This window comes from Perca fluviatilis, chromosome 2 (genome assembly GCF_010015445.1).
Source record: "Perca fluviatilis chromosome 2, GENO_Pfluv_1.0, whole genome shotgun sequence".
Taxonomy (NCBI): domain Eukaryota; kingdom Metazoa; phylum Chordata; class Actinopteri; order Perciformes; family Percidae; genus Perca; species Perca fluviatilis.
In genome coordinates, this window is record NC_053113.1 from 1,672,865 (window position 1) to 1,698,667 (window position 25,803).

General features: G+C 39.9%; 1 protein-coding gene and 1 long non-coding RNA gene across 2 annotated transcripts; both read right to left on the reverse strand.

Moving 5' to 3' along the window:
* Positions 1-1,465: 1,465 nt before the first annotated feature.
* On the reverse strand, positions 1,466-5,850 carry LOC120544663 (zinc finger protein 239-like). The gene is made up of 3 exons (XM_039778579.1): positions 5,828-5,850; positions 5,518-5,677; positions 1,466-2,940 (listed from the first exon to the last, which is right to left on the reverse strand). The coding sequence occupies exons 1-3, from the start codon at positions 5,848-5,850 to the stop codon at positions 2,029-2,031; spliced, it is 1,095 nt and encodes a 364-aa protein (XP_039634513.1). The 3' UTR covers positions 1,466-2,028.
* A 6,267-nt stretch (positions 5,851-12,117) lies between these two features.
* On the reverse strand, positions 12,118-21,820 carry LOC120571736. The gene is made up of 3 exons (XR_005641281.1): positions 21,673-21,820; positions 20,027-20,172; positions 12,118-12,245 (listed from the first exon to the last, which is right to left on the reverse strand). It is a non-coding gene; the product is annotated as an uncharacterized LOC120571736 (long non-coding RNA).
* Between the last annotated feature and the right edge of the window lie 3,983 nt (positions 21,821-25,803).

The following is a 25,803-nucleotide window of genomic DNA, read 5'->3' on the forward strand; positions in this document are numbered from 1 at the left end:
CATGTTTAGCTCAGCATTGACCATCTACCGTTAGCTTGCGTCTTGCTTTAGCTACGACCTAACGCTACGGGAGGTTAACTCCGACTGTCTTCCTTATCAAATATAAAATGAGCGTTTGTTTAATTGCCAAACTTGTGGTGGTCAATTAACGTTACGTTAATCATTTACGTGCCGCTGTCTGCCATCACGTTAATTATTAACGTTGTCTGCAACCAGGTTACAGGATTATTGTTCATCATATAATGTTACAGTTTCATTTAGTTATAACATTACACTGGCTTGAGAGTCTGGGATGTGTTGACTTACAGTAGTTTATAAGGTATGACTAGTTGCATAGGCAGTGCACATTACATGGATCTGCCACTAAGTAAATAACAAATAATTGTGGATTCTCTATCATAAGGAAGTGCACTGTAGTGTGTTAAAAATTTCATTTGGTTGCAATAGTGTTTTGCATTTAGCTACACTGTGATGTTTTGCAGTTTTGGACTAAATAGGAGTATGTCAATTTTAGTGTTGGGAATTATACCATTTTCTATATTCTGTCTTATGGCCCCACAGAGCCAGCACAATAGGAGCCAAGGCCTTTCATTATAATTCATCGACAGACAAGGGAGTCCTTTTTCTTCAGAACCTCAATTTTTGGTCCGTACAGTATGTTCAAGCTACAAGGCAAAATACAGATATTAACTTAAAAGTAAAGCATTCTTGGGGTTTTTATCATGTTGCAACAGTCTGTTTACACTGATTATATACCAAAATCAAAGCTGATACTGTATGCTGATTGATAAAGGAGTCATAATAACATATTGCATGCTTGGAATTCCTTATATATTGCTATGCAGTGTTCTAGGCAGCCTGGATGGGTCGCTGTACGTGATGCAAAACTTATTATAACCACAAGAGACTTGAGACTTGACTTGGACTCTAGCTCAGAGACTTGAGACTTGACTTGGACTCTAGCTCAGAGACTTGAGACTGGACTTGGACTCTAGCTCAGAGACTTGTGAGCATCTCTGCCCAGCCCTGGGTCTAACCCTTTTATGGAGTCTAAACACATGATTTGGCCTTTATTTGCATTATAACTGTTGTTTGTTTGTGAAGAAAAGAAAGATGGCCCACAAAACTAACAGTGTATGGTACTTTCACTTTCAATTGATTGTTTGAAAACATTTTATGGGATGGTCTGAACTAAAATTGCAGATTATATCTTTCTAAGGGTCACACATGTGTGACATGTGTTATGTTGTTATTAAATATGTATACATTTGTATGGATTTTTCTTTAATTAAAATGTATGACCCTATGATCTTATTTTCACTACATGGGAGAGCACGTTTTCTAGCTGGAAATACAGTCACTATTTAGAGTTTGTGTCAGCTAAAGACGGCAATATTAAGGTTGGTTGTACACTCTGTGCTGGTGGCGACAAAGTGCTATCTAGCTACAAAAACACTACGTCAAATTTGAAGAAACATTTGGAGTTGCAGCACTGCAGTCAAACTTACAGAGCAAGTCCCAACAGGTGGAGTGAAACAGCAGCTGCTGAATATAACTAATAAAGTAACTTGTAATCTAACTTTGTTAGTTTTAAAATCAAGTAATCTGTAAAGTAACTAAGTTACTTTTTTAAAGTAACTGTCAACGCTGGTGACAAACTGAATATATCAGCAATTCGACATCACTTTAGTAAACAGCGATGGGGATTTTCGTAAATGGTATTTACAAGGTGATGAATTAAGAACAACAAATACTTCTTCGTTGCAGCATTAGTTACAAATCGCTAGCAGTTGAACCCTGAACTCAGACTACTTTATTAAAGGAAAATTAACTAAATTTGAGTGGAATAAATCCCTTCAAAGGGATGGAGTGTAATGTGTAGTCCTAGCCAGGATAACATACAAGCTGTTCAGAAGATAACGTTACTGCTGGTCAGCCTTCAATGTGGAGAGAAGATCAGAAAATAACAAAACAGCTATCAGGGCATGAGGAGGAGGCAGGAGGAAACAGCTTGGCTCGGAAACATGTTCACAACACGGCAGTGTGAATGAGCTGGTGTTTTTTAAGGTTACTACTGTGAGAAAACGTTTTCCCACATTGTTCACACCAGTACGGCTTCTCTCCAGTGTGAACGCGCTGGTGTTGTTTAAGGCTATGACTCAGAGAAAACGTTTTCCCACATAGATCACAACTGTACGGCTTCTCTCCAGTGTGAACGCGCTGGTGTTTTTTAAGGTAATTACTCAGAGAAAACGTTTTCCCACATAGATCACAATTGTACGGCTTCTCTCCAGTGTGACTACGTCGGTGAGATTTAAGGCTACTGCTCTGAGAAAAAGTTTTACCACATAGAGCACAGCTGTACGGCTTCTTTCCAGTGTGAATGCGTTGATGTGTTTTAAGGGCACTACTCTGAGAAAAAGTTTCCCCACACTGTTCACAACAGTACGGCTTCTCTCCAGTGTGAATGCGTTGATGTCTTTTAAGGGCCCCACTCTGAGAAAAAGTTTCCCCACATTGATCACACCAGTACGGCTTCTCTCCAGTGTGAACACGTCGGTGAGATTTAAGGCTATTGCTATGAGTAAAAGTTTTCCCACAAAGATCACAGCTGTAAGGCTTCTCTCCAGTGTGAACGCGTTGATGGATTTTAAGGGCCCCACTCTCAGAAAAAGTTTTCCCACAAAGATCACACCAGTACGGCTTCTCTCCAGAGTGAACACTTCGGTGAACTTTAAGGTTACCATTCTGAGTAAAACCTTTCCCACATTGTTCACACCAGTACGGCTTCTCTCCAGTGTGAACACGCTGGTGTTTTTTAAGGTCACCATTCCCAGAAAAGGTTTTACCACATTGATCACAGCTGTGTAGATTGTCTCCAGTGTGAACTCTCTGATGAATCTTTAAATATCCAGATCTTGTGAAGGATTTGTCACAGTGTTGACAGTGGTGACGTTTGGGTCCCTCTCCTCCTCTCTGTTTTTATAGCAACAGAAAAACAGAGAGACTGAGAGTTAGTGAACAACCTTCTTAAACCCTGGACTTGCTCTCACTCACAATTTTCACTCTTCATACAATAATTTATGACAAAATGAAGGAAAATATGTGCCGGTTGCAGACATGTTATTATGGAAGCAAATGTACTTTTCATAACTTTTATAAGTTCAGAAATATTCTACATTTTTCAGGCAAATTTCCCCATTCAAATGATTGGCCATTTAAAACTAAAACATTTGCTCACTCTCTTCAGTTTTACTTTCAGTTAGAAATTCCATGGTAACTTTGAAATGACACAAACCTTTCATACATTCTGGGTATTTTTCATCCTTTAAATCCCATTTAAACTTTTTGAAATACATACATTAATTTGATGTCAAAATAAAGGTAAAGTTCTTCTGGTTGCAGACATGTTACTATGGAAGCCATCGGGCTCTTCTCAGTGTTTCCCACAGGTTGAGAATTTACTGGTGGTGGTGTGTGGCGCAGGAGGTGACGGCACGGTGCGTATGGCTAGGTTTAGTAATAATGGGTTCAGTTATAAACTAGTCAAACAAAGGTGAAAACAATGACTACACAACATTATCAGATAATTTAGAAAGAAAAAACTATTTACATATTAAACAAATTAGAATAAAAGATGACACAGATACAGATGAAAATACTGTGACACTATGCAGCATCTGACAATTTCAGGGTAGTTATTAGGGCTGCACGATATGAGGATAATATGTGATATGTCGTAACATTGTTGAATATCGCGATTATGATATAACTTGTGATAAATAAACATTAAAATGTAGCCTACTCAGTTCTGCTGCTTTTAGTATTTTGCTAAAAAACAACAAATTGCTCGTTAAATTTTAAACAAATGACGAAAAAGTGTAGCCATGATGTGCTTTGACAACTAAATCAGTTTTTTTTAGCCAAATGTTAACGGTTCAGCAGATAAAATACTCCTAATACTATACTCCATACAGAAAATGGCATGTCATGATTAATCTAAACACTGTTTCCTCCTAACTCCTGTTAAATCACATAAGACTAGGAATATCTAAAGCAAATTCTCGTTAATTTTTTTTTTAAGTTAGATCTTTGTTAATTTTTTGAAGTGTATTAATCTATGTTTTGGGTCCTTAAACATAGCCTACTGTTCTGTACTATACATGACCTGTTGCACTCATTAAGATCTCATCTGAGCAGATTTCTGTCATTCAAACAACTGAGTTTTAGTTTAAAACTTTTACAGCCAATTTAATAAAAGTAAGAATTTTATTCGGGCTTGGGTCCATGAATACAGTTAATGGATACAGGTAAGGAGAACTGAAGGCTCGGTTAGCAACCATTAGCTCTGATTAGCAGTTAGCGCCGTTTAGCTAGCTCCGTTATAAAGACATGAAGTAGAGGAGCCTGCCGCGGAGAGGGGTAACAACCAGACTCTGATAAATGATGTTCAGGGAGCTTTCACAGCAGCGTGGCCCTGTTGTTTCTACGTTTTTTTTAGTACAGTTAATCCCATTGCAAGACCACCAGCAGCATGCTACTACTAACGTAACGATAGCCTCTCTGAGCAAGTGCAACGTTGATGCTGTCATGCATACGGCACACAACTTTGCGAGGGGGAGGGGCTGGAGGGAACAGGTCCGTCTGTGCTGTAAAAAATTCACCGTTTTTTGGAAAAGAAAACTGAATTCGGATTTTATCTACCTGGGTGGTACACCCAAGAAGAACCAATGTATGGGAAACTCTGCTTCTAACCTCAGTAGTGTGGACGTGAGGTGTAAACATAGCAAAAGATTTTCATTTAAAAATGTTAAATAGTGTTAGGTAACCACCCAGGCTTAAAGACATGGACTGTTGACAAGTAACCAAATGGCTCAGAATTACATGAAATCAATGTGTTGTTAAAGTGGTATTGCACAACAGTAGAACTTATAAATCCAGGCTGAGGAGGAGCGACTAGGTCGAGTCAGGATGATGCTAAAATGGAGAATACACGTTGTGCATACTTAGAGTGAGCAGCAGCTTCTTGTGGAAGTATGATGACGTGAAACACATCATTTGTAAAGAAGAAACACAGCCGCTGTGATGAAACAGCGAGAGAAAGTGAAGCAGACGATCTCGGACTGACTGAATGTGTATGCAGCCTAAAAATCTACATTTACTGACCACTGCTCCGAACTGAAACCATCATAATTATACCACCCAAGGATTAGGCTACTAATCATTTGCACAAATTAACAGTTGTAGTTAGGGCTGCACAATATATCGTAAATGTTGCGTTATCTTGAAACGGGTGAACGTTGTGGTGCATTCAAAGTTATTGTAAAATATCCCTTTTCTCATCTGTTTTTGTCGTTTAACAGCAATTTACTGGTGAAATAAGATAGTTATATTATTATTAAATCTTTAATAAATCATTTAAATGCCTCCCTTTTTTGCACTGTATTAATATTCATTAATATTGAGATTAGATTTCTGGAATTCTTCAGTCTGGAGTAACCTCTTTACTTCACTCACCTCCTCCTTCTTCCTCTTGCTCCGTCGCTCCTCTGAGTCTCCCGAGGCCTCACCGACAACTTTCCACTTGCCCTCCTTCTCCTTCTCCTTGTGTTTCTGCATGTACTCGGTGATAAGGTCAAGTTCCAGGTTGTCTTGTGGCTCCCATGTGTTATCCTCACTAGAAAGGTGAGTGCAGACAGAAGAAAATCTCATCAGGCTTTGTTTTTAGGCAATACATTCTCACTCTAATTTCTAATTCATTTTATTCCTTTTTTCTATTGTCATTTTGTAAGGTTATTTGCAGGTCTGCAACTTAGTGTCAAAATACCAAACCTCCAACTTTGAGGGCATGATACAATGCCGACATTTATGCTGTAGATTATTTGCAATTTGTAAATGAACAGTTCATATATGTATCTTGTTCATATATATACTGTATGTATGTATATATATACACAGTACAGTCCAAAAGTTTGGACAGACCTTCTCATTCAATGTGTTTCTTTATTTTCATGACTTTTTACATTGTAGATTCTCACTGAAGGCATCAAAACTATGAATGAACACATATGGAATTATGTACTTAACAAAAAAGTGTGAAATAACTGAAAACATGTCTTGTATTTTAGATTCCTCAAAGTAGCCACCCTTTGCTTTTTTTGATAAATCTGCAAACCCTTGGTGTTCTCTCAATGAGCTTCATGAGGTAGTCACCTGAAATGGTTTTACCTTCACAGGTGTGCTTTGTCAGGGTTAATTAGTGGAATGTTTTCCCTTATTAATAAAAAAGGACTTGGCGGTATGTTACGTGTTCGGAAGGTTTGGACTTATGGGAAGTTGGTTCTCAGAGGAGAAAGGGCGAAGGGATGGAGAGGGCCCCGGAGGACAACGCAGGGTGTTATTGATACGTTTTGTTCAAATGCAGCTGTTTACATATTTCTACAATTTAACATTATGGCGGTCTGTTTACATACATTTTTTGACAACGTCAAGCTGTTGCATAAGCACGTGGATATATCACACCATTGAATATGGGGGATGCCACTAGGATAGTGAGTTGGAATGTGCGAGGATTAAATCACCCAGTTAAAAGAGGAAAAATTTGGGCACATTTTAAAAATGCTTGAAAGCTGATGTTATATTTCTCCAGGAGACACACATCAGGAATACAGCTAAAAACAAACTAAGCATGGGATGGGGATCACGAATATTTCAGTCCAACTTTGGTGCTAGAGCCCGAGGGGTAGCCATAATTATTAAGAAGAATGTGCTGTTTGATCATGGGTGTACAGTTGGTGATCCAGATGGTAGGCTTTGAATGGTATCAGGGACTATTAACTGTGTTCCCGTCACACTGATAAACGTATATGGCCCAAATTTCGATGACCCTGCATTTTTTCAAAAGGTGTTACGTAGAATTCCGGAGATCGGTGAGACAAACATTATTTGGGGAGGGGATTTTAACTGCATTATTGACACTTTATTGGATAAACAATCATCAAGGTCTACTCCTAATAGCAAATCCAGAGATCTGATAAAAAATGCTATGCACGATCTAAATATAGTTGACATCTGGAGGCTCCTTAACCCAAATACCAGAGATTACTCTTTTTTTTTCTCCAGTTCATAAATTCTACTCTAGGATTGATTTCATACTGTTGGACTCTAAACTAATCTCCAGTGTTGTGACTACACAATACCATAATATCTTGATAAGTGATCATGCCCCTATGTCATTGGACATTAGTTTTAACATTCATAGAGGGGAGCACACCTGGAAATTTGATAACACAATTTTGAAAGAGAAAAGTTTTCTGGATTATATGTCAGCTAGGCTGCCAGAAATAATTGCCACCAATGACACTGGAGATGTGGATGATTCAATACTGTGGGAATCAATCAAAGTAGTGCTTAGAGGGAGCATTATATCCTATGTAGCAAGTAGGAGGAAACAAGCGGAAAAGAGGTTAGTGGCGTTAACTGAATCTTTGTCTCAGTTAGAGCATTCTTACAAAGCCTCAGCAGATCCAGATACGTTGAAAACCATTGTCTCCCATAGAGATGAGTACAATACAATTTTAACTGCTCGGGTTCGCAGACAGATAAGCAAAATTAAACAGATGCAATTTGAAATAGGAGATAAACCTCAGAAACTGCTGGCACGGCAGTTGAGAAAGGCCCAAGCCTCTCGGGCCATACTGAGAATAAATTCAGACACAGGGACTGCTCTTACTGATCCTAAAGAAATAAACACGTTTTATGGAGTTCTACTCAGAACTATACAAGTCAAACGGTAATCATGACACAGAGGTAATTAGATGGTTTCTCTCGGAGCTGAACCTCCCACAACTTAGCGTTGGTGCATTGGCGGAGTTAGATAAGGACATCTCTATTGCGGAGATAGTAGAAGCAATTGCGGAATTCCCAAATAAAGCACCTGGACCTGACGGATTCACTATGGAGTTCTATAAGTGCTTCTCTTAGGAACTGTCTCCACTGCTTTTACGGATGTTTAAACATGCAGTATCTACTGGTCAACTTCCTCAAACGCTCTATAAGGCAAATATTTCTTTAATTTTGAAAAAGGAACGCAATGAGCTAGATGCCTCTTCTTATAGACCTGTGTCATTGATCCCTAATGAAACAAAGTTGATAAGCAAAATTCTGGCCAATCGTTTGAAAAGTAATATACACACAATTGTGCACCCTGATCAAACAGGTTTCATTCCCAATAGACACATTCACTCCAACTTACGACGTCTATTCAGGGTCGGATCCTGCGTTTGCTCTATGGAAGGAAAAAGGAGTGGAATGTTTGAAGCACCTCATGTCCTTTGAGCAATTAATGAACAAATATAATCTCCCAGCCTCTCATCTTTTCCGATATCTACAAGTCAGGCATTTTATAAAGTCTTGCTTTTCTACATTTGCAAACATACCAAGGCATGACACACTCGAAACCATAATTAATGTTCGACCAGGCAGAAAAGGAGCAGTGGCAATATTGTACCAGTCATTGATCAACCATGAACCAACCAGCATAGATAGGTTAAGAACTGAGTGGGAGACAGAACTGGGGATGCCCCTCACTGAGAAATTTTGGGATTCATGTCTTAAGGACATTCATAGGTGCTCAGTGAATGCAAGACTTAATCTAATACAATTTAAGGTAATACACAGGTTGCATTACTCAAAAGTAAAAGTAAGCAAGATGTATCCCAACGTATCAGCATTTTGTAATAAATGTAAAAACCAAGAGGGCACCCTCGCACACCAATTTTGGTCATGCCCTAACCTCCACTCATTCTGGTTTTCTATATTTGACTTCTACTCAAAAGCCTTCAACAAGCAGTGGATACCCAACCCCCTTGTGGCCATTCTGGGGTCTACGAATGATATAGCTTTGAACTCTGGCAGGGACAAATGGCCAGTATATTTGGGTACGGTGCTGGCTAAAAAACTTTTACTGCGATTTTGGAAGTCAGATGCTGTCCCTTCATTTGAGATGTGGTTGAGAGAGCTGGGTGAAGTCCTCCATTTAGAGAAGATCAGATTCATGATTGCAGGGAGGGAGAATGCGTTCGATAGGGCATGGGGACCGGTCATGGAACACTTAAGGGGTCTGAGGGAGGAAGTGGAATGATGAAGGGTCCCATATATTGATAATGTGGCATTAGCGATTTCAAAGGGAATTTTTCCTATATCTTGACTCCTGGTTTTACTTTTTGGTCTCTTAGTCTTGATATTTGCTATGGTGCCTCATCATGATTGTTTTCAGAATCCGCCAAATAATTACAATTTGTTCTTGGTTGCTGCTTATTGTTATTGTTGTTATTGTATGATTAAGAAATGTAAAAAAAAAAAAAAAAAATGTTGCTTGTATGGACAAATGCAGTCTGAACCCAATGCTGTTCTGCAATAAACATATTTTCAAAAAAAAAAATATATATATCTTCTTCCTCCCAACCCTGGCTACCGAAATCAGGTGCCACTGATATGTCTGCGCCACTCTCTGATGCTCTGAAACAGACGATACAGGCATCACAAACACCGCTGCATGTGACGCTAGTTAACACTATACTCGACAGCAGCTAACGTTAGCCTACCACTAGCTAGTTAACACTATACTCAACAGCAGCTAACTTTAGTCTACCGCTAGCTAGTAGCTGGATTAAAAACAGTTAAAATGCTGACAGCTAACGCTAAACGGTGTAAAGTTTGACTGTGTTTTACAGAGGATTCAACACCAGGATCTAACAATCTGTAGCTGCCGTCAGAGAAACAACACAGACCGTTCAATGAAACTGGTAAACTACAACCTCGTGGTGCATTTGAAGTTATTGTAAATGTCCTTTTCTTATCTGGTGGTTGTTTTTGTCGTTCAACAGCAATTTACTAGTGAAATAACTTATTGTTATTGTTATACATTATTATTAAATCATTTCGACCATATGGCCTTAGCAATAAACAAGCCATTCTTTAATGTCACCAACTGTTGTGTAGTACCCTTTTTTTTAACTTTCTTAAAAAGTATCGGTTCAGGCACCGTTAATTATGTATGCGTTTAATTTTGAATAATTAATCACAGAGTATGTAATTAATTAGATACAAATGTTTAATCCATTGACAGCCCTAATATACATGTATTCAGGACCAAGAATACAAAGTATTAAAGGGGTGATAGAATGATTATATAGGGTATTTTACACTGTTCCTTAAGGTCTCCTAATGGGGTATGCAACATTGGTTGGGCTGAAAATTGCCAGAATGCTATTTTATTAGGCCCTTAACTACCCTGTGAATATGGCTCTATTTGGAACAAGAGCTTTTCTTCCAAATATGGTATGTGCATGAATATTCAGAATGAGCTACGCGCTGATTGGTTTGAGCAAACTACATAGAAACACATGGGAGACTCGACAGCAGGTCTCATTGCAAAGTTATACATTGTTTGTCGGGCTATTACGTTATTAAATTCACTTCTGAGACTTTTTTAAGTGAGAAATCAACTATATAAAGCTCAAATATGGGACGTTTTACAAAAATGTATGGCTTATTGCAAATTTGATAAGACTGTGTGTCGGAGTTCAGCTGCCGGTGCTGCCTGTGTTGCTGCCTCGCTGCCCGGCCTGCCTTCCTCCACAGACCCCGGCCTGCAGCTCCCCTCTTCCTGCTAGCTAAATGGCCCGTGTGTGAGAGTGATAGCGCGGTCAGCGAGCTTGTTACACCAGCAATCTCTTACAACAGTTCCAGTTAATCTTGGCTGGCTGTCAGCATAACTAGCTATATTTACAGTTTGAATTTTGTCACGCCACTTATACAACATATCTCTAAAGGTCTTATAAAGCTAACAACGGTGTCCGATTTCAAGTTAATGAATTTTTGTGAACAGTGGGGGTTTCGTTAGCTATGACTGTCCCTTCAATCCTAGCTATGTGTAGCTAGTTACAAATCAGGGATAGTTAGCTTCATTTTGGAGTACTTTCTTTATATTTACAGTTTGAATTTTGTCACGCCACTTATACAACATATCTCTAAAGGTCTTATAAAGCTAACAACGGTGTCCGATTTCAAGTTAATGAATTTTTGTGAACAGTGGGGGTTTCGTTAGCTATGACTGTCCCTTCAATCCTAGCTATGTGTAGCTAGTTACAAATCAGGGATAGTTAGCTTCATTTTGGAGTACTTTCTTTACATTTACAGTTTGAATTTCATCACGCCACTTATACAACATCTCCCTAAAGGTCTTATAAAGCTAACAACGGTGTCCGATTTCAAGTTAATGATTTTTTGTGAACAGTGGGGGTTTCGTTAGCTATGACTGTCCCTTCAATCCTAGCTATGTGTAGCTAGCTACAAATCAGGGAAAGTTAGCTTCATTTACCGCATAATGTGTGTATATTTACAGTTTGAATTTCGTCACGCCACTTAAACTGCATCTCCCTAAATGTCTTATAACGCTAACAACGGTGTCCCGATTTCAAGTTAATATTTGTGAATTTCAGAGGAATTCTAAGAGGAGGCTGGCTAGCTCTCATTGATAGAGCTACATCCAGCCGCAGGCCCTATCAAAAAAAAAGTTTCAGAAGTGAATTTTGTAATGGAATAGCAGAGATCTGCGTGACCTAGCTAGATTTAGACTACCTGATCTCAGGTCAGTTGTGTAGCCTATGTAAATGTTGGGGCGTGACTGTTCTCTTAAGGTTCCGGATTTTGAGATGCTTGCGTAAGCAACTAGCTTTGTTGGGATTCGCGCACGTTTTCAGCGGCAGTTTCAAAATATGAGATTTTCATAGTAAAGGGGTGTCAGTGGGACTTCTATGTATGTCCTATTTACTGTCATAGTTATTCAACTATGACAGGGTAAAATCGGTTTTGCATTCTATCACCCCTTTAATATTATAGACTCATACTTACTCTGAGAACCCCTTCCATTTCAGCAGGAACTCTACTCTTCCCTTCGCCACTCTGCGGTCCAACACCTTCTCCACCACATACTCCTCCTCTTCCTCCTTCACTGCTGCAGCTGTAGGCTGCTCCTCGTCCTCCTCCTCCTTCACTGCTGCAGCTGTAGGCTGCTCCTCGTCCTCCTCCTCCTTCACTGCTGCAGCTGTAGGCTGCTCCTCGTCCTCCTCCTCCTCCTCCTTCACTGCTGCTGCAGGAGGTGCTGCAGGCTGCTCCTCCTCCTCTGCCTTCTTGCCCTTCTTTCCTGCTCCGGTCGCCAGCTTGACGTCTGCTGAGGGCTCCTTTGGTAGACCCAAGGGGGAAACATGCAGAGATAATGATACAAGGGTTACTAATGGGAGGTGCGAGTGAATTATAGTTCACCATGTAATCAAATGTTCCGTTTGAATGGAGAAAATGCAAGGGCTGATGAGGTGACCAATCCATAGGACTTCAGAGTGTGAAGTATCTCCTGCATTAAAACTGAAATAACTACTAAAATGTAAGCCACAAAAGTCATTAACTGGAGCTACAAGCTACATGTATAGTAGCCTCAATCAACGACAGTTCATTTACCAAACTTTGAGCTAGCAAGCTACACGCTGAAAATGGCGAGTTTAGAACAACGTTTTGATCGTGCAACAAGGGAGGCCTGTAATAAGGTAAAAAGCACTGCTGAGTGAACAGAAAAGGCTTCAGGATTAATAAATCCTGGTTAGCCTGGTCAGCAGCAGGTTAGCTGTACATAATAAATCTCCATGGTAACTTATCTGCCTGTGCTTTTGTGAAACCGAGTCAAGGCTAAATTCATCCAGGATAACAGGAATATAATCCCTTATCCTGGTTTTGTGTAATAGCCCTCTGGTTGGATCTTTCTGGGAATAATTGTAAAAATTTACAAAGAATATTTTTAACGTTACGCCATTTGACATCTAAGTGGGATGTTTTGTGACCGATTGTGGCAGGATTGCTGCGGGGTAATGTAAGTAATGTTACACAGGGTGATACACTGGTGAGAGCAGATTATATATGTATGCAGCTCATTTAAATAGCTCCTTTGTGTAATAGCCCTCTGGTTGGATCTTTCTGGGAATAATTGTAAAAATTTACAAAGAATATTTTTAACGTTACGCCATTTGACATCTAAGTGGGATGTTTTGTGACCGATTGTGGCAGGATTGCTGCGGGGTAATGTAAGTAATGTTACACAGGGTGATACACTGGTGAGAGCAGATTATATATGTATGCAGCTCATTTAAATAGCTCCTTTTACCGTATTGTGTGAACAGTTAACTTCATTTTATATTACATGTGGCTAGGGTTGGGTACCATTCACATTTTTACTGGTGCCGGTACCGATACCTGAAATTTGGTTCCGGAACCCAACGGTACCTTTTTTCAGTACTTCAGTTGTAAAAATAATTTCAAACCTATTTATCCTAGAGTAACTTCGCTCCGTCCGCACCTCTGTGTGTGTGTGTGTGTGTGTCCTGCTCTCTGTCAACATGCAGATGGCGTTTCTTCTATCGGGGTGAAAATGTTCCACCTAAACAAGTTCCTTCCTGATACTATTTTGCAGAGCCAAAGTCGTGTGCATGTGTGAGACCGCGCGTTGATGTGTCTGAATGAAGGAACAAACTATTCTAAACCGTTCAGGAACCAGAAGTGAAAAAGTCATGCATCCGAAGAAGTTATAAATCCTGACAGATGAATCAGTAAACTTGAACAGTAAGGTATCTGGGGGGTTGTTTTGAACTGGCTGAGAAGCTATCTACTAGGGCTGTCCCTAACGATTATTTTTAAACGATTAATCTAGCGATTATTTATTCGATTAGTCGACTAATCTAACGATTAATTTTTCGATTAATCTTTCGATTAATCTAACGATTAATTTTTGAATTAGCGATTATTTTCCCATTGCTTAATTATTAACAATTTACACAAAACAAATTTCGATAAGGTTCAAATCTCTATTTATTAAAATTGTTTAACACTACACTGTTCAAGTAAAATGAATTTGTAGTGCAACCTGAAGCCAGATGTAGGCTATCAATCCAACCACAAAATAAAGTCACTTTCAGGAGGAATACAAAAATAAAAACTTTAAGTAAACAGAGCAAGTGCAAAAAGAGTAGTGTATGAGAGATTAACATGTATTTGCTTTTTTTAATAGTAGTAGGTAAAATAATGAATAAGCTCTTGTTTAACATCCAAGCTCTTCTCCCTTTAATTTAACTTTAATTATTTGTATCTAAAGGCTGTTTAAGCACTGTAGGGAGGAGAAGTTGGACAGTTGTTTTTGTCTCGTTCCAGTGATTGGCACATCTGGGTGATGGCGTTGGATATGCGTTAGCATGTTAGATGTATTTCCACTCACATACCCAACAACTGCTGAACAACGCCGACACACAGTCCTCGTCTTATCCACCACTCTCTCGCCTGTAGCCTACTACTGGAACTGACTTGAAGACCGAAGTTTTCGAGGCGGACACGGGAGGCTCCAGGCTGCAGTCCGCAAAATCAAAGTTTTGCCAAACTTGCGATCTTAAAGAGGCCGGCGGGGAACTCTTGGGTCGCAACCACTCGCCATGCTCATCCTTTAGTGCTGCTATCTCTGACTCACTCACTGGACCGACTGTCGACCTGACAAAAAACTGCATGTAGCCGGAGGAGCTCGGCTAGCTTCAGAGCTAAGGCGGGGCTACAGTTTAGGTGTCCCTACAACCCGCTTATCCAGCAGTAGTTCCGCATTACATTAGTTCCGCATTACATTAATTAATTTGCACGCAAGTTTTATTTATTTATTTTATTTAGCGATGCATCAACGCAAATTATTTGTGTCGACGCATTTACGTAGTCGATGACGTCGACGAATCGTCCCAGCCCTACTATCTACATAAGAGGCAACAGTTTGGGAAGATGGGTGAAAACATCGGCTTAATCTTAGCACAGTGTTTCCATTTCAGCTCAATGTTAGTCTTTACTGTGTTCTGCTGTCATTTACAGCCACTCTGCTTTCTCTCCTCTCTGTTGATCTATTCCAAAGACAGTTCACAAAGCTCTATTGTCAAAGTAAAAAAGAAAAGAAATAGTAAGTAACGCACGTTACTAGTAACGCGTTACTCTAATCTGAGCACTTTCTTCAGTAACGAGTAATCTAACGCGTTACTATTTCCAAACCAGTAATCAGATTAAAGTTACTTATCCAAGTCACTGTGCGTTCCTATTTGTAATTTTCCTTAGTAAAAATTAGAGGTCGACCGATAGTGGATTTTACCGATAGTTAGGTTGGGCCGTATTTGCCGATAACCGATTAATCGACCGATAGTATTTAGAATTGATACTGGATAAAACAGTTGAGAAAATACATACATTTTTTCAAAAAAAGTCCAGACGCTTTTGCCAATAATCAAAATAATAATGTCATATTTATTGATATTACACCCACAGCAATGCTACACAAGCATGTGTGTTGTCTAAAACAGTTCTCCTACATATTTGGAGTCATCCAGTGCAAAAATAAACATAATGAGCATTATAATTCATATGAAGGACAAACTATTTACATTTCTTCAAAAAAGGCCCAAATGTATGCCAAATCTCAAAACATGGTCCTACCATGGATGTATTAAGAGAACGGGTCCTACTCAGATTCTAGTCAGAATGTGAGTCTGAAACCACTCCATTGGGTTGTGATTATGGGGCGTGTTCCAACAGAACCAGGAAAAAATATGCCTCTGCATTCATTGGATAGACCTACAACCAATCAGAGCAACGGAACTCAACACTGTGTATCGTCTCCATTAGAGCCCGACCGATATATCGGCCGATATGAGCTAATTGCATTTAAATCGGCATCGGCGTTTATAACGGCCGATGAAACATGAGAAACAGAGTCTCATGCTTCACTCATGTTATGAGTGTTGCATAGTTTGCCCACCAGAGGGAGGTCTGCAACTCCCCAGTTGACGACAGCGCCAGAAATCCACTACAGAAGAAAGCTATCAGCCAAGCCAGTGGCAGAGCATTACCTTATATACTGTCTATGAGCATTACACCCGGCATGGAGATGTACTGTTTTGACGGTGAGTCTGTCGTTCGTCATGTGAAATGATTGTAGATTTAGTTCATACACTGTATATAAAAACGGTGTGGTAGTTCTAGCTAACGGTCCTATCATTATCACTTCTAAATATTCTGTAACATCACTTACAGCCGCTAATGCATTGCTATATTAGATTAGCCACAAAGCTAACTAATACCATGTTTATCAGTGGAAGAGCGCGAACGTTAATAAGAGGTCAAACTATAACGTTAGCGTTTAACTTATTCTAAATATATCTGCAGTGTTTCCCACGTAATGACCGCGTAACTGTGGCAGGGGGGCGCGTGTAGTCAATGACTAGAAGTTATGTACAGCGTGCCTCGAAAAAACAACAACTGTTACGTTATTCTAACGCTAACATAGCTTCCTTTTTAGCAGCCCCTTAAATGCTATCAGGGCTCGACATTAAGGCTTGTCCGCTTGTCCGGGACAAGTGGATTTTTTGTAGGGCAAGTGGAAGAGAAATTGACTTGCCCCACTGGACAAGTTAAAACTCAAACAAAATAAAATGCCATGTTACCTCACGTTATGTGCCACTCATTACGTCTATGTTACCGATTTGAAACAATACTTTTTTTTTTTCGCAATCCGGGGCAGCGGACCCAGCAGTAGTCGGTCGGCGGGCCGCTAACGTTAGACCCAGCCCGCTAACGTTAGACCCAGCCCGCTGTTCAGCTCATTCTCTGTAAGCAATGCAGCATGAAAGCACGGCGAACCTGCCGGTGTTAGTTAGCTAATGTTAGCTTCCTAACTCCGCCTTAACGTTACCTCCTCGCCACATCGTTGACATAAAACGAGAGACCCGGTGCTAATACGGCACCCGTGCCTTAACGACCGTTATCTACCGGACCGAATAGCAACACAGATCTCGGTGCCACTGAAATGCCTGCGCTTCTCTCTGATGCTCCGAAAACGGACGTTAGAGGCAACCTAAACATCGCCGCATGTCACGGTAGAAAACACTAGCTACTCTTGGCAGCAAGTAACGTTAGCCTACCGTTAACTAGCAGCTAGAGTAAACACTGTTAAAATGCTGACAGCTAAACGGTGTAAAAGTGTGTCTGTATTTCACTGGAGAGGAAAGTATGACAGTGTGCAGCTGCTGTTGTCAGAAAAACACAGATGTTGCGTTCAATTGAAATTGGCCTCGCCATACTCGTGCTGCATTCAAAGTTGTTGTAAATAATATACCCTTTTCCCATCCAGTGGTCGTTTTTGCCGTTCTAGCTACACCTAAAGGATCCCTAAATCATCCTCTGCTGGGTAGAAATTTGTGAAATTGTAAAAAGAAAAAATAAATAAAAAAGTTAACACCAACATTTAGTGGCAAAATCCATTGTTATGTCTACAAAATAATTTTAGATATAGTATAAGTTCAAGTTTAAGTCACCACTACCTCTGGTCAAAATACTGACTTCGTATCTCAGAATATAAACTAAGAATCTAAGTAATGAGAAAATGTAAAATATTGATTTATAATCTCAATATATTGACTTAGTAACTCAGAATATTGACTAAGAATCTCAAACCAATGAGAACATTTAAAATATTGACTTACAATCTCAATAAATTGACTCAACATCTCAAAGTATCGACTTAGTATCTCAATATATTGACTTAGTATCTCAAAACCAGCTTCAACTGGAAGTAAGTAAAAGTGTTAAATGTTTAAAACCAGACTGTTTTTTGATCATTAAAAAATATATACTTTTGATGTGGAATTTTTTAGTCATTGAGACTGTAATCTAAGGCTTTTTTTAACATAATCCCTTCCTGAAAATGGTTTATACAGCCCACATACATAGAACAGGCAGATATTTTGCTATTGAATGTTGTGTAAGTGCAGTTTATAGGAAATGGGTCTAATATCCAGTTTATTTTCAAAATCAAAATATCGGCTTATAAATCGGCTCTTTTCGCGTTAATATCGGCATCGGCCCGCAAAAAATCCATATCGGTCGGGCTCTAGTCTCCATAGCAACCACTCTTTGCACAATGCATTCATTCTAACTTCCGACTTTTAGACTTTTTTGAAGCTGGATATATCATTTGTTGCGTGTAAATATAAATGTGGATAACGTTAGTGATAGTGACATGCTCGCTACAGTCGCATTTCTAGAGATGAATCTGCGAAAACACATTTTATATCTCTGATTCACGGCTTTGTTCTAGCGCCGGCGCTCCCTCTCTTCTGTCTCTCTCTATGTCTCTCCACCATATTACGCTCTCTCTCTTCAGTCTCTCTCTATCTCGACGCTAGTACCGTGCTTTCGGGCAGTTGTTGATGCTCCTCCGCAGAGGATTTTAAAACGAATGCGCTGTCGATTCTACACATCTCAATTCTCCAGCGGCAGCCACTAGACGGATCGTGGACGATTTGTGTCGGACTTTCGTTCATTTTTGTCAGTGTTTTAACCGCTTGAGGTTAGTTAGCCTACTGCTAATGTTTAGCGTCATCTCAGCCTCGAAAGCAAACAAACAAACATACTGTTGTGCTGTTCTTTCTCTACTAACGCAGCATCTATTCAACAAATGAATAACTTTATAATGATATAACAAACCTTTTTGCTGTCGATGCTTTAAACGCGCAACTGAGGTCAGCCTTTTCGGCACAGCATGTGTTCTCCGTGCAGCGCGCAGTAACCATTGACATAAATATGAGGCAGTACCACGTGTCAAAAATAAACAACACGAGGCATCAGTGATAGTTTTTATTTTGCCTCTAGAGGCCGCTATTGTAATGCATGATGCCAGCAGACCCTTCTCAGCTCTCAGTACTGTGTAATGAATGACAGCATGTGCTTCTCAGCCGCTCCAGCAACGGACGCAACCAGAAAAAACTATCGGCATGGATTTTTGCCGATAACGATAGTTCCACCAATCAACTATCGGTGCCGATTAATCGGCAAAACTGATGAATCGGTCGACCTCTAGTAAAAATATATATTTTTGCTTTCTTCTTGCGTCTCGGGGAGTGAAGTCACGTATGCGACAAGTCACATTTTCAGCATGAGGACAGGTCACGTGTACCACGCAGCGACACAAACGTAAACAACAATGGAGGGAGGAGGGAGATGCACGTTTTCTAGCTGGAAATACACTCACTATTTTGAGTTTGTGTCAGCTAAAGAGGGCAATATTAAGGTTGGTTGTACACTCTGTGCTGGTGGCGACTACGTCAAATTTGAAGAAACATTTGGAGTCGCAGCGCTGCAGTCAAACTTACAGAGCAAGTCCCAGCAGGTGGAGCGAAGCAGAGAGCAGGAGGCCCCCCACCACCCAAACAACAAAAGCTGGACTTCTGTGCAAAACCAGTAAGTGGGGGAGAGTTGAAGAAGTTGGTCTGGCAGTATGTTGTAGAGGAAATGCTGTCCTTAAACACGGTTGACTCGCTCTCTTTCGTGCCATAATAAACCAGATCCTTATTACTGGTAACGCTGAGCTGCCTCACAGTAAACCGGTTGCCATTTTTATGTTGAGGCTGTGGGGGTGTTGTCGGCAGCTGCTGCATGTAACTAATAAAGTAACTTGTAATCTAACTTTGTTACTTTTAAAATCAAGTAATCTGTAAAGTAACTAAACTACTTTTAAAATCAAGTAATCTGTAAAGTAACAAAGTTACTTTTTCAAAGTAACTGTGGCAACCCTGCAGCCCTAGGTCCTTGATCATCTGCCTCGCTTTCTCTCGCTGTTTCATTACAGCGGCCATGTTTCTTCTTTACAAATAATGTTTCACGTTATAATACTTCACAAGAAGCTGCTGCTCACTCTGTATATTTATTTTATTACTTCAGCTTGACTCCACCTAGTCTCTCCTCCTCAGCCTGACTCGACCTAGTCTCTCCTCCTCAGCCTGACTTGGCCTTCGTGAAACGCACCAAGCCAGGCTGCACAGATTAGACTAGGTCAAGCCTCGCTTTATCAGTTATCCTGGATTTATAAATTCTACTTTTGTGCGATACCCCCCTGAACACTGACCTGAACATGGCTGGTATCAGAGTCCCAGTCTGCTGCTGGTCTTCTGGGGACCTTGTTGCTCCGCTGCTCCTGGTTCTGGTTGTCCTCCTCCATTTCTCTCTTGTCCTGAAATCCAGCAGATGTCCACTGGGGCTGCTGGACTCACTCTGGATTGTGTTCAGTACAAATCAAAGCACGCAGAGATATTCAGGAGCTGCTGTCTCCTCTCCTTTTCCTCACATCCACACACAACTAAAACAACAGTCGGCAAACTCAAAGCAGAGGCTGGAAAACTGTTCCATTTCCTTCCTCGCTACACAATGAACTCGGAGTAGTTTGGAGAAAACAGTATTATATTAAACTGTGAATAAATCTAAACAACTGAACAATAAAAGGTAAACATTTTATTTTAATTAAATTCACTCAGAGCATTTCAGGAAAAAGGAAACTCAATAAAAAGTGATTTTGCCGACACTAGATATCAGTCCAAAGCTCCCCACTAGATCTGATTAAAGTGCTGCGAGCTGTAAGTTCACCACTTCTACAGAAGGCAGAAGATGACGTCATCTCGGAGACAGCTGTCTTCCTGTCTCACTCAGACTCCTTGTTTAGGTGAGCTAACTTACACTAACAACTTTACTGTCCTCAAAATACCTCCGCTAGAAATAGTCCGGTTGGTTTGAGACAGTGTGAAAGCTCATCTGAACTCAGGTGAGCTTGGTCTGGTGATAGCCAGACTAGTTGAGAACGCAATCCGACCCAAACACAGGAAGTGGACCAAAACCACCAGAGCATTTACTAGCCTGCAGTTTCAACCTTTCACACAGTTTACAGACTTAAATATCTGGTTTAAGGGATGAGAACTTTCAGATCCATATGTAATGCGTGTGCAGGTTAGTTCCAGTGGTGTAGTCTACGTGATAAGCTGGAATACACAGTACACCCACTAAGAAAGCTCCAGGATTTCCATTTAACCACTTAAAAATGCCCAATGATACGCAACAACATACTTTCCATTATATTTTTGATATATATTGAATTGTCATCTGTTATTTTCTTCTTAGCATAGGCTAAATAAAGGTATTTCCACCATAAATTGTTGCATTAAACCGTATCCAAATGCAACAAAATTACAGTTGCTGACACTCAAAACTTCCCTGGGGGAGGACACCCAGACCCCCCTCCCCCCACCCTCTGGACTGCTTCCACCACGTGACGCTGCTCCCATTGTTCACCTTCCTCTAAAATATTAGAAACACTAAAGCAGAACCAGAAAAGCCAACTCGGTAGAAATATAGTGGAGCTTCATTATTTCGGAGAGTTTCCCTCTGATATTCTGTCCAATCAACAAGCGACTGCTTCCACCACGTGACGTGTTTCCACTGTTTGCTGCGTTTGATAAAGTGCAGTGTGACGCAAACCGAACCAAATGAAAAATGCAACAATGTTACAACTTCAGCCCCGAATCTCACCGAGCCCATCGAACTACAGAGGAGCAACTAACGGAGCATACTGTTGCTCAGCAACGGACGTTCTGTTTACCTGAATCTTAGCAACAGCAGAATGGGAAGCTAACGCATGCGCAGCTCTGGCTTCTATTCGCTTTGATAGCCGTGTAAAAGAACAGTTATTAAAGTGTTTACCTGAGTGTGTGTGTGCGGGTTTACCTGGAGCTCTGTCTTCTTAAAACCGTTCTTATACTGTCTATGTTTAAAACTCACTAATAAACAACACAACTATCCCACCGCCAGCCCGAGATCACAGTGAAGCAACGAGACTTCCGGTTTCCTCCAAGTCAGGGTTTTTCAGATTAAAGTTTAAAATGAAAAAACGCCGCCACCTGGAGGTCAGGAGGGGAACAACAGATACACATTCAGTTCATTAATCAGTTAGTGGTGGACTGAAACTGAGGACATTTACTCAAGTACTGGACTTAACTCCAGGTACTTGTAGGCCTACTTTACTTGAGTATTAAATAATGTACAGCACTGAAATAATGAAAACTATTTGTAAGTATAAAGTGAAATAACTAAATATAATGTAAGCATTTAAATGTATGTTTCCATCAGACTCCATTTAAACAAAATAGCAATTTCATGATTATTAAACATACTTCATTTATAGTTGATAGAAAAAGAAAAACATATATATCAACTGTTCCAACAACAATCACTCTGGTTTGGTTGAAATAAACCCTTAATTCACCCATTTACAGATGGAAATATGCAGGCTCTATACACGCTAAAAGTCCTGATTATTTACATGGAGTCTGGTGGAAATATGCAGGCTCTATACACGCTAAAAGTCCTGATTATTTACATGGAGTCTGGTGGAAATATGCTGGCTCTATACACGCTAAAAGTCCTGATTATTTACATGGATTCTGGTGGAGTTTGGTGATGGTGATTTCGGGGCTGTTTCATGTTAAACTTAAAGGATCTTACTCTTTAACTAAAAGCTCTATCTCTGTAGGGATCCTTTCCATAATGTTGTCAGCAGTGTTGGGAAGGATACTTTCAAAACGTATTTCGTTACAGAATACAGAATACATGCCCACAAATGTAATTTGTAACGTATTCCGTTACGTTACTCAATCTGAGTAACGTATTCTGAATACTTGGATTTCAGGATTACTTCCACATTGAATTGCGTTTTATAAGTGTAGGAATGCAGCTATCACATCCAGCTTACTAAACAGGCATATAATGGTGTGTTCTTTTTATTCCAACTAGCTGAATGTGTACCTGAACAAGCAGATAGATTATTGTATTGGTAGTCCCGAACTGCATACTACAAAAATCTAACCGCAGTCTTGCTACCACGAGCTAATTTTAGCTAACGTTAGCTAGCATGTCAAACGGGGCTAGTCAGTCTTTAAACGGCTCTGGAGCTAGTAAATCAGCACGTAGGAGAATGTAAAGTCGCACGTCAATGTTAAAATAGCAAGGTGAACAGTAAAACTACAGCAGACGACTACCCTTGGCTAATTAAAAAAATAGCTTACTTTAAGATGCTTCTTCAGGTTGGAGGTGGAGTAATTTGGACGCTGAAAGGAGGTTGGTTGCTGGCAAGCACAGGTTGCACTGCACAGTTATATTTCATTCTCCCTGTTCATTCTTTAATGTGAAATGCTGTTTGAATTTCCAAGATAGAAACGTATTCCTGTCCTGGCGCTGTCGTGCCGGTTCCGACTCCATTGTGACCGATCACGCAAATAGCTATTTTTTTCGATTTCATATCGGGGCTTCTGGAAAATGCATAGAGTCGCCTTAATTTAGTCAGAGTGAATAAACTCGTGAAACAGAGAAGTATCGTCATGTAATCCATTGATTTCAACAATGTAACTGTATTCTAAATACCAACGATTTAAATTGTAACTGTAACGGAATACAGTTACTCATAATTTGTATTCTGAATACGTAACGCCGTTACATGTATTCCGTTACTCCCCAACACTGGTTGTCAGACACTTCGAATAATAATCTGAGTCTGTCAGCAGCAACAACAGAACTTTTAGTGGATGGAAACTTTACATTTTAATTAGGAGTTTAAACACAGACACAACAGGAAGAATAAATCCATCAAATCAAGTCACAAATAATCAGCATGTGGCCTTGTTTTATTTCATTTATTTTGCATTTAGTTGTTCCACATTCCCAGACATTTAAAACAATTCAATCATTGAGGTTATTCTACAAGTCAGATGAATAAATCAGCTGTTTACTATCTGACCTGGTCTGTTTCCTGCTGCTCCATCATTCTTTAGTGTCCTATGGAAACAGTTTGCTTTCTATTTTCTGACTTTGTATGACATCATCAGTGTCTTGCTTATAAACAGGGAATATAAAATGTCACAAGATTATTAAATGAAAAGTTCACACTTCTCTCTCTCTCTCTCGCTCTTTGTGTGTGTGTCTCTCTCTCTCTGTCACTCTCTCTCTCTAACAACAGAATGAACAGATGATGCACAGGGTGTTGTGAATATGTCATTTCACATTAAATTCTATGAGGAGAACTCTAAAGAAAGTCGTTTTTACCCATTTATTTGTGTCATAAATTGTAACACTGTCTTCCTCCCAAAATATGTATCTGTGTGTTAAATATCATTTTTGGATAACACTCTTATCAATACATTACAGTAATAGTGTTGGTTGTTATATTTGAGGTATTACGGTTTCTCATACTGCATGTATGCCATGTATGCCAGTTCACTTGTGTGTAATGATGGAGACGGATGAACAGAGCCATGCACATGTACGAATAAATAACGATATAAAACAGACGCTCCGCTTATACTTTCACATCAAGTTCAAGTCAGTTGACTTAACACCCCCAATCTGTTTTTTTCACAAATCGCAACCTAAGCTCACATTTTATACTTTTTAATCCTCAATTCAAACTACCAAGTAAAATATTGTTGAGGAGTCATTCTGCAGCAAAAATTGCCAAAAGGTGATCGTAGCTCCTAGCTTGTGTTTGAACGGTTGTTTCTGAAGAGAAGATGAGCGCGAGCAAACAAGACACATGTTCATGTCTTAATCATCAAAATAATCTGCCTCAGGTTGAGCAGAATAAAGTGACCAAACTAAACTAAAGATTAAATTCAAAGTAGCAATAGACTACCACAGTGTAGAAATACTCTGTTACAAGTAAAGATCCTGCATTAGAAAGTCTACCGTATTTTCCGCACTATAAGGCGCACCTTCAATGAACGGCCTATTTTAGAACTGTTTTCATATATAGGGCGCACCGGATTATAAGGCGCATAGAATAGAAGATACTACAGTCAAACGTTTGACTGGGGTTGCGTTATGTTACTAGATGCTAAAGGGAATGTCAACAAAACAGTCAGATAAAGTCAAACTTTATTAAGCGTTCTGATAACTCCGTTACCCCCCATGGTAAGCGTTTTCAAACGTTAATGTGCATATTAACAATATCTCCCAGCCTTGCTCACTCTTCTCCCAAACGTGGAGGGGAACTTTTCCCTGATTCAGTAAGCACGTAGTAAAAGAAACAGTCTGTTACCACTAAATCAAATGTTAGTGCATAACTCAACACAGTTGAGACTGATATATCAGCCCAGGCATCCACGATCCGTTGGCAGATAGTGGCGTAAGTCGCCCGGCGCTGTCTCCCCGTCTCGGTGAACATGTGTTAACCTTCTGTCATCCACTGCTCCCACGCAGCTCGCAGTCTAGCTTTGAACGCCCTGTTGACACCAATATCTAGCGGCTGGAGTTCTTTAGTTAATCCACCCTGAATGACGGCAAACTCCGAATTAGTTTGCTTCACTTGGAGCTGTGTGCAAGCGGTGCGGCTTTGTAGTTTACCAGTCGTACTGAAACATTTTGTTATTATTACATTTTTTTTATTGGTTTTTCATACTGAAACATTTTGACCGAGCACCTTGATCGCCGTGTACAACCAGTATGGATCAACCAATTAACCAATTGATCCATATATAAGGCGCTCCGGATTATAAGGCGCACTGTCGTTTTTTGAGAAAATTAAAGGATTTTAAGTGCGCCTTATAACGCGGAAAATACGGTAATTGAGTCAAAGTAGGCTACATACTTACTTAGCACTAACTTGAAGTATTCAAAGTAAAAGTACTCACTGTGTACATTTCAGAGTGTGAAATTATGGAGCCTTCAAGGTTCTGAAAGATGATATATTTTCTATTTTAGGCACAAGTCTTATTATGGTGTGCAACAAGATTAAAATTATAGATTTTTAAAGCCTTCAGTCTGAAAAGGTTTGCATATTAGTTCCTCCAGCAAATGTGAATCCCTGAA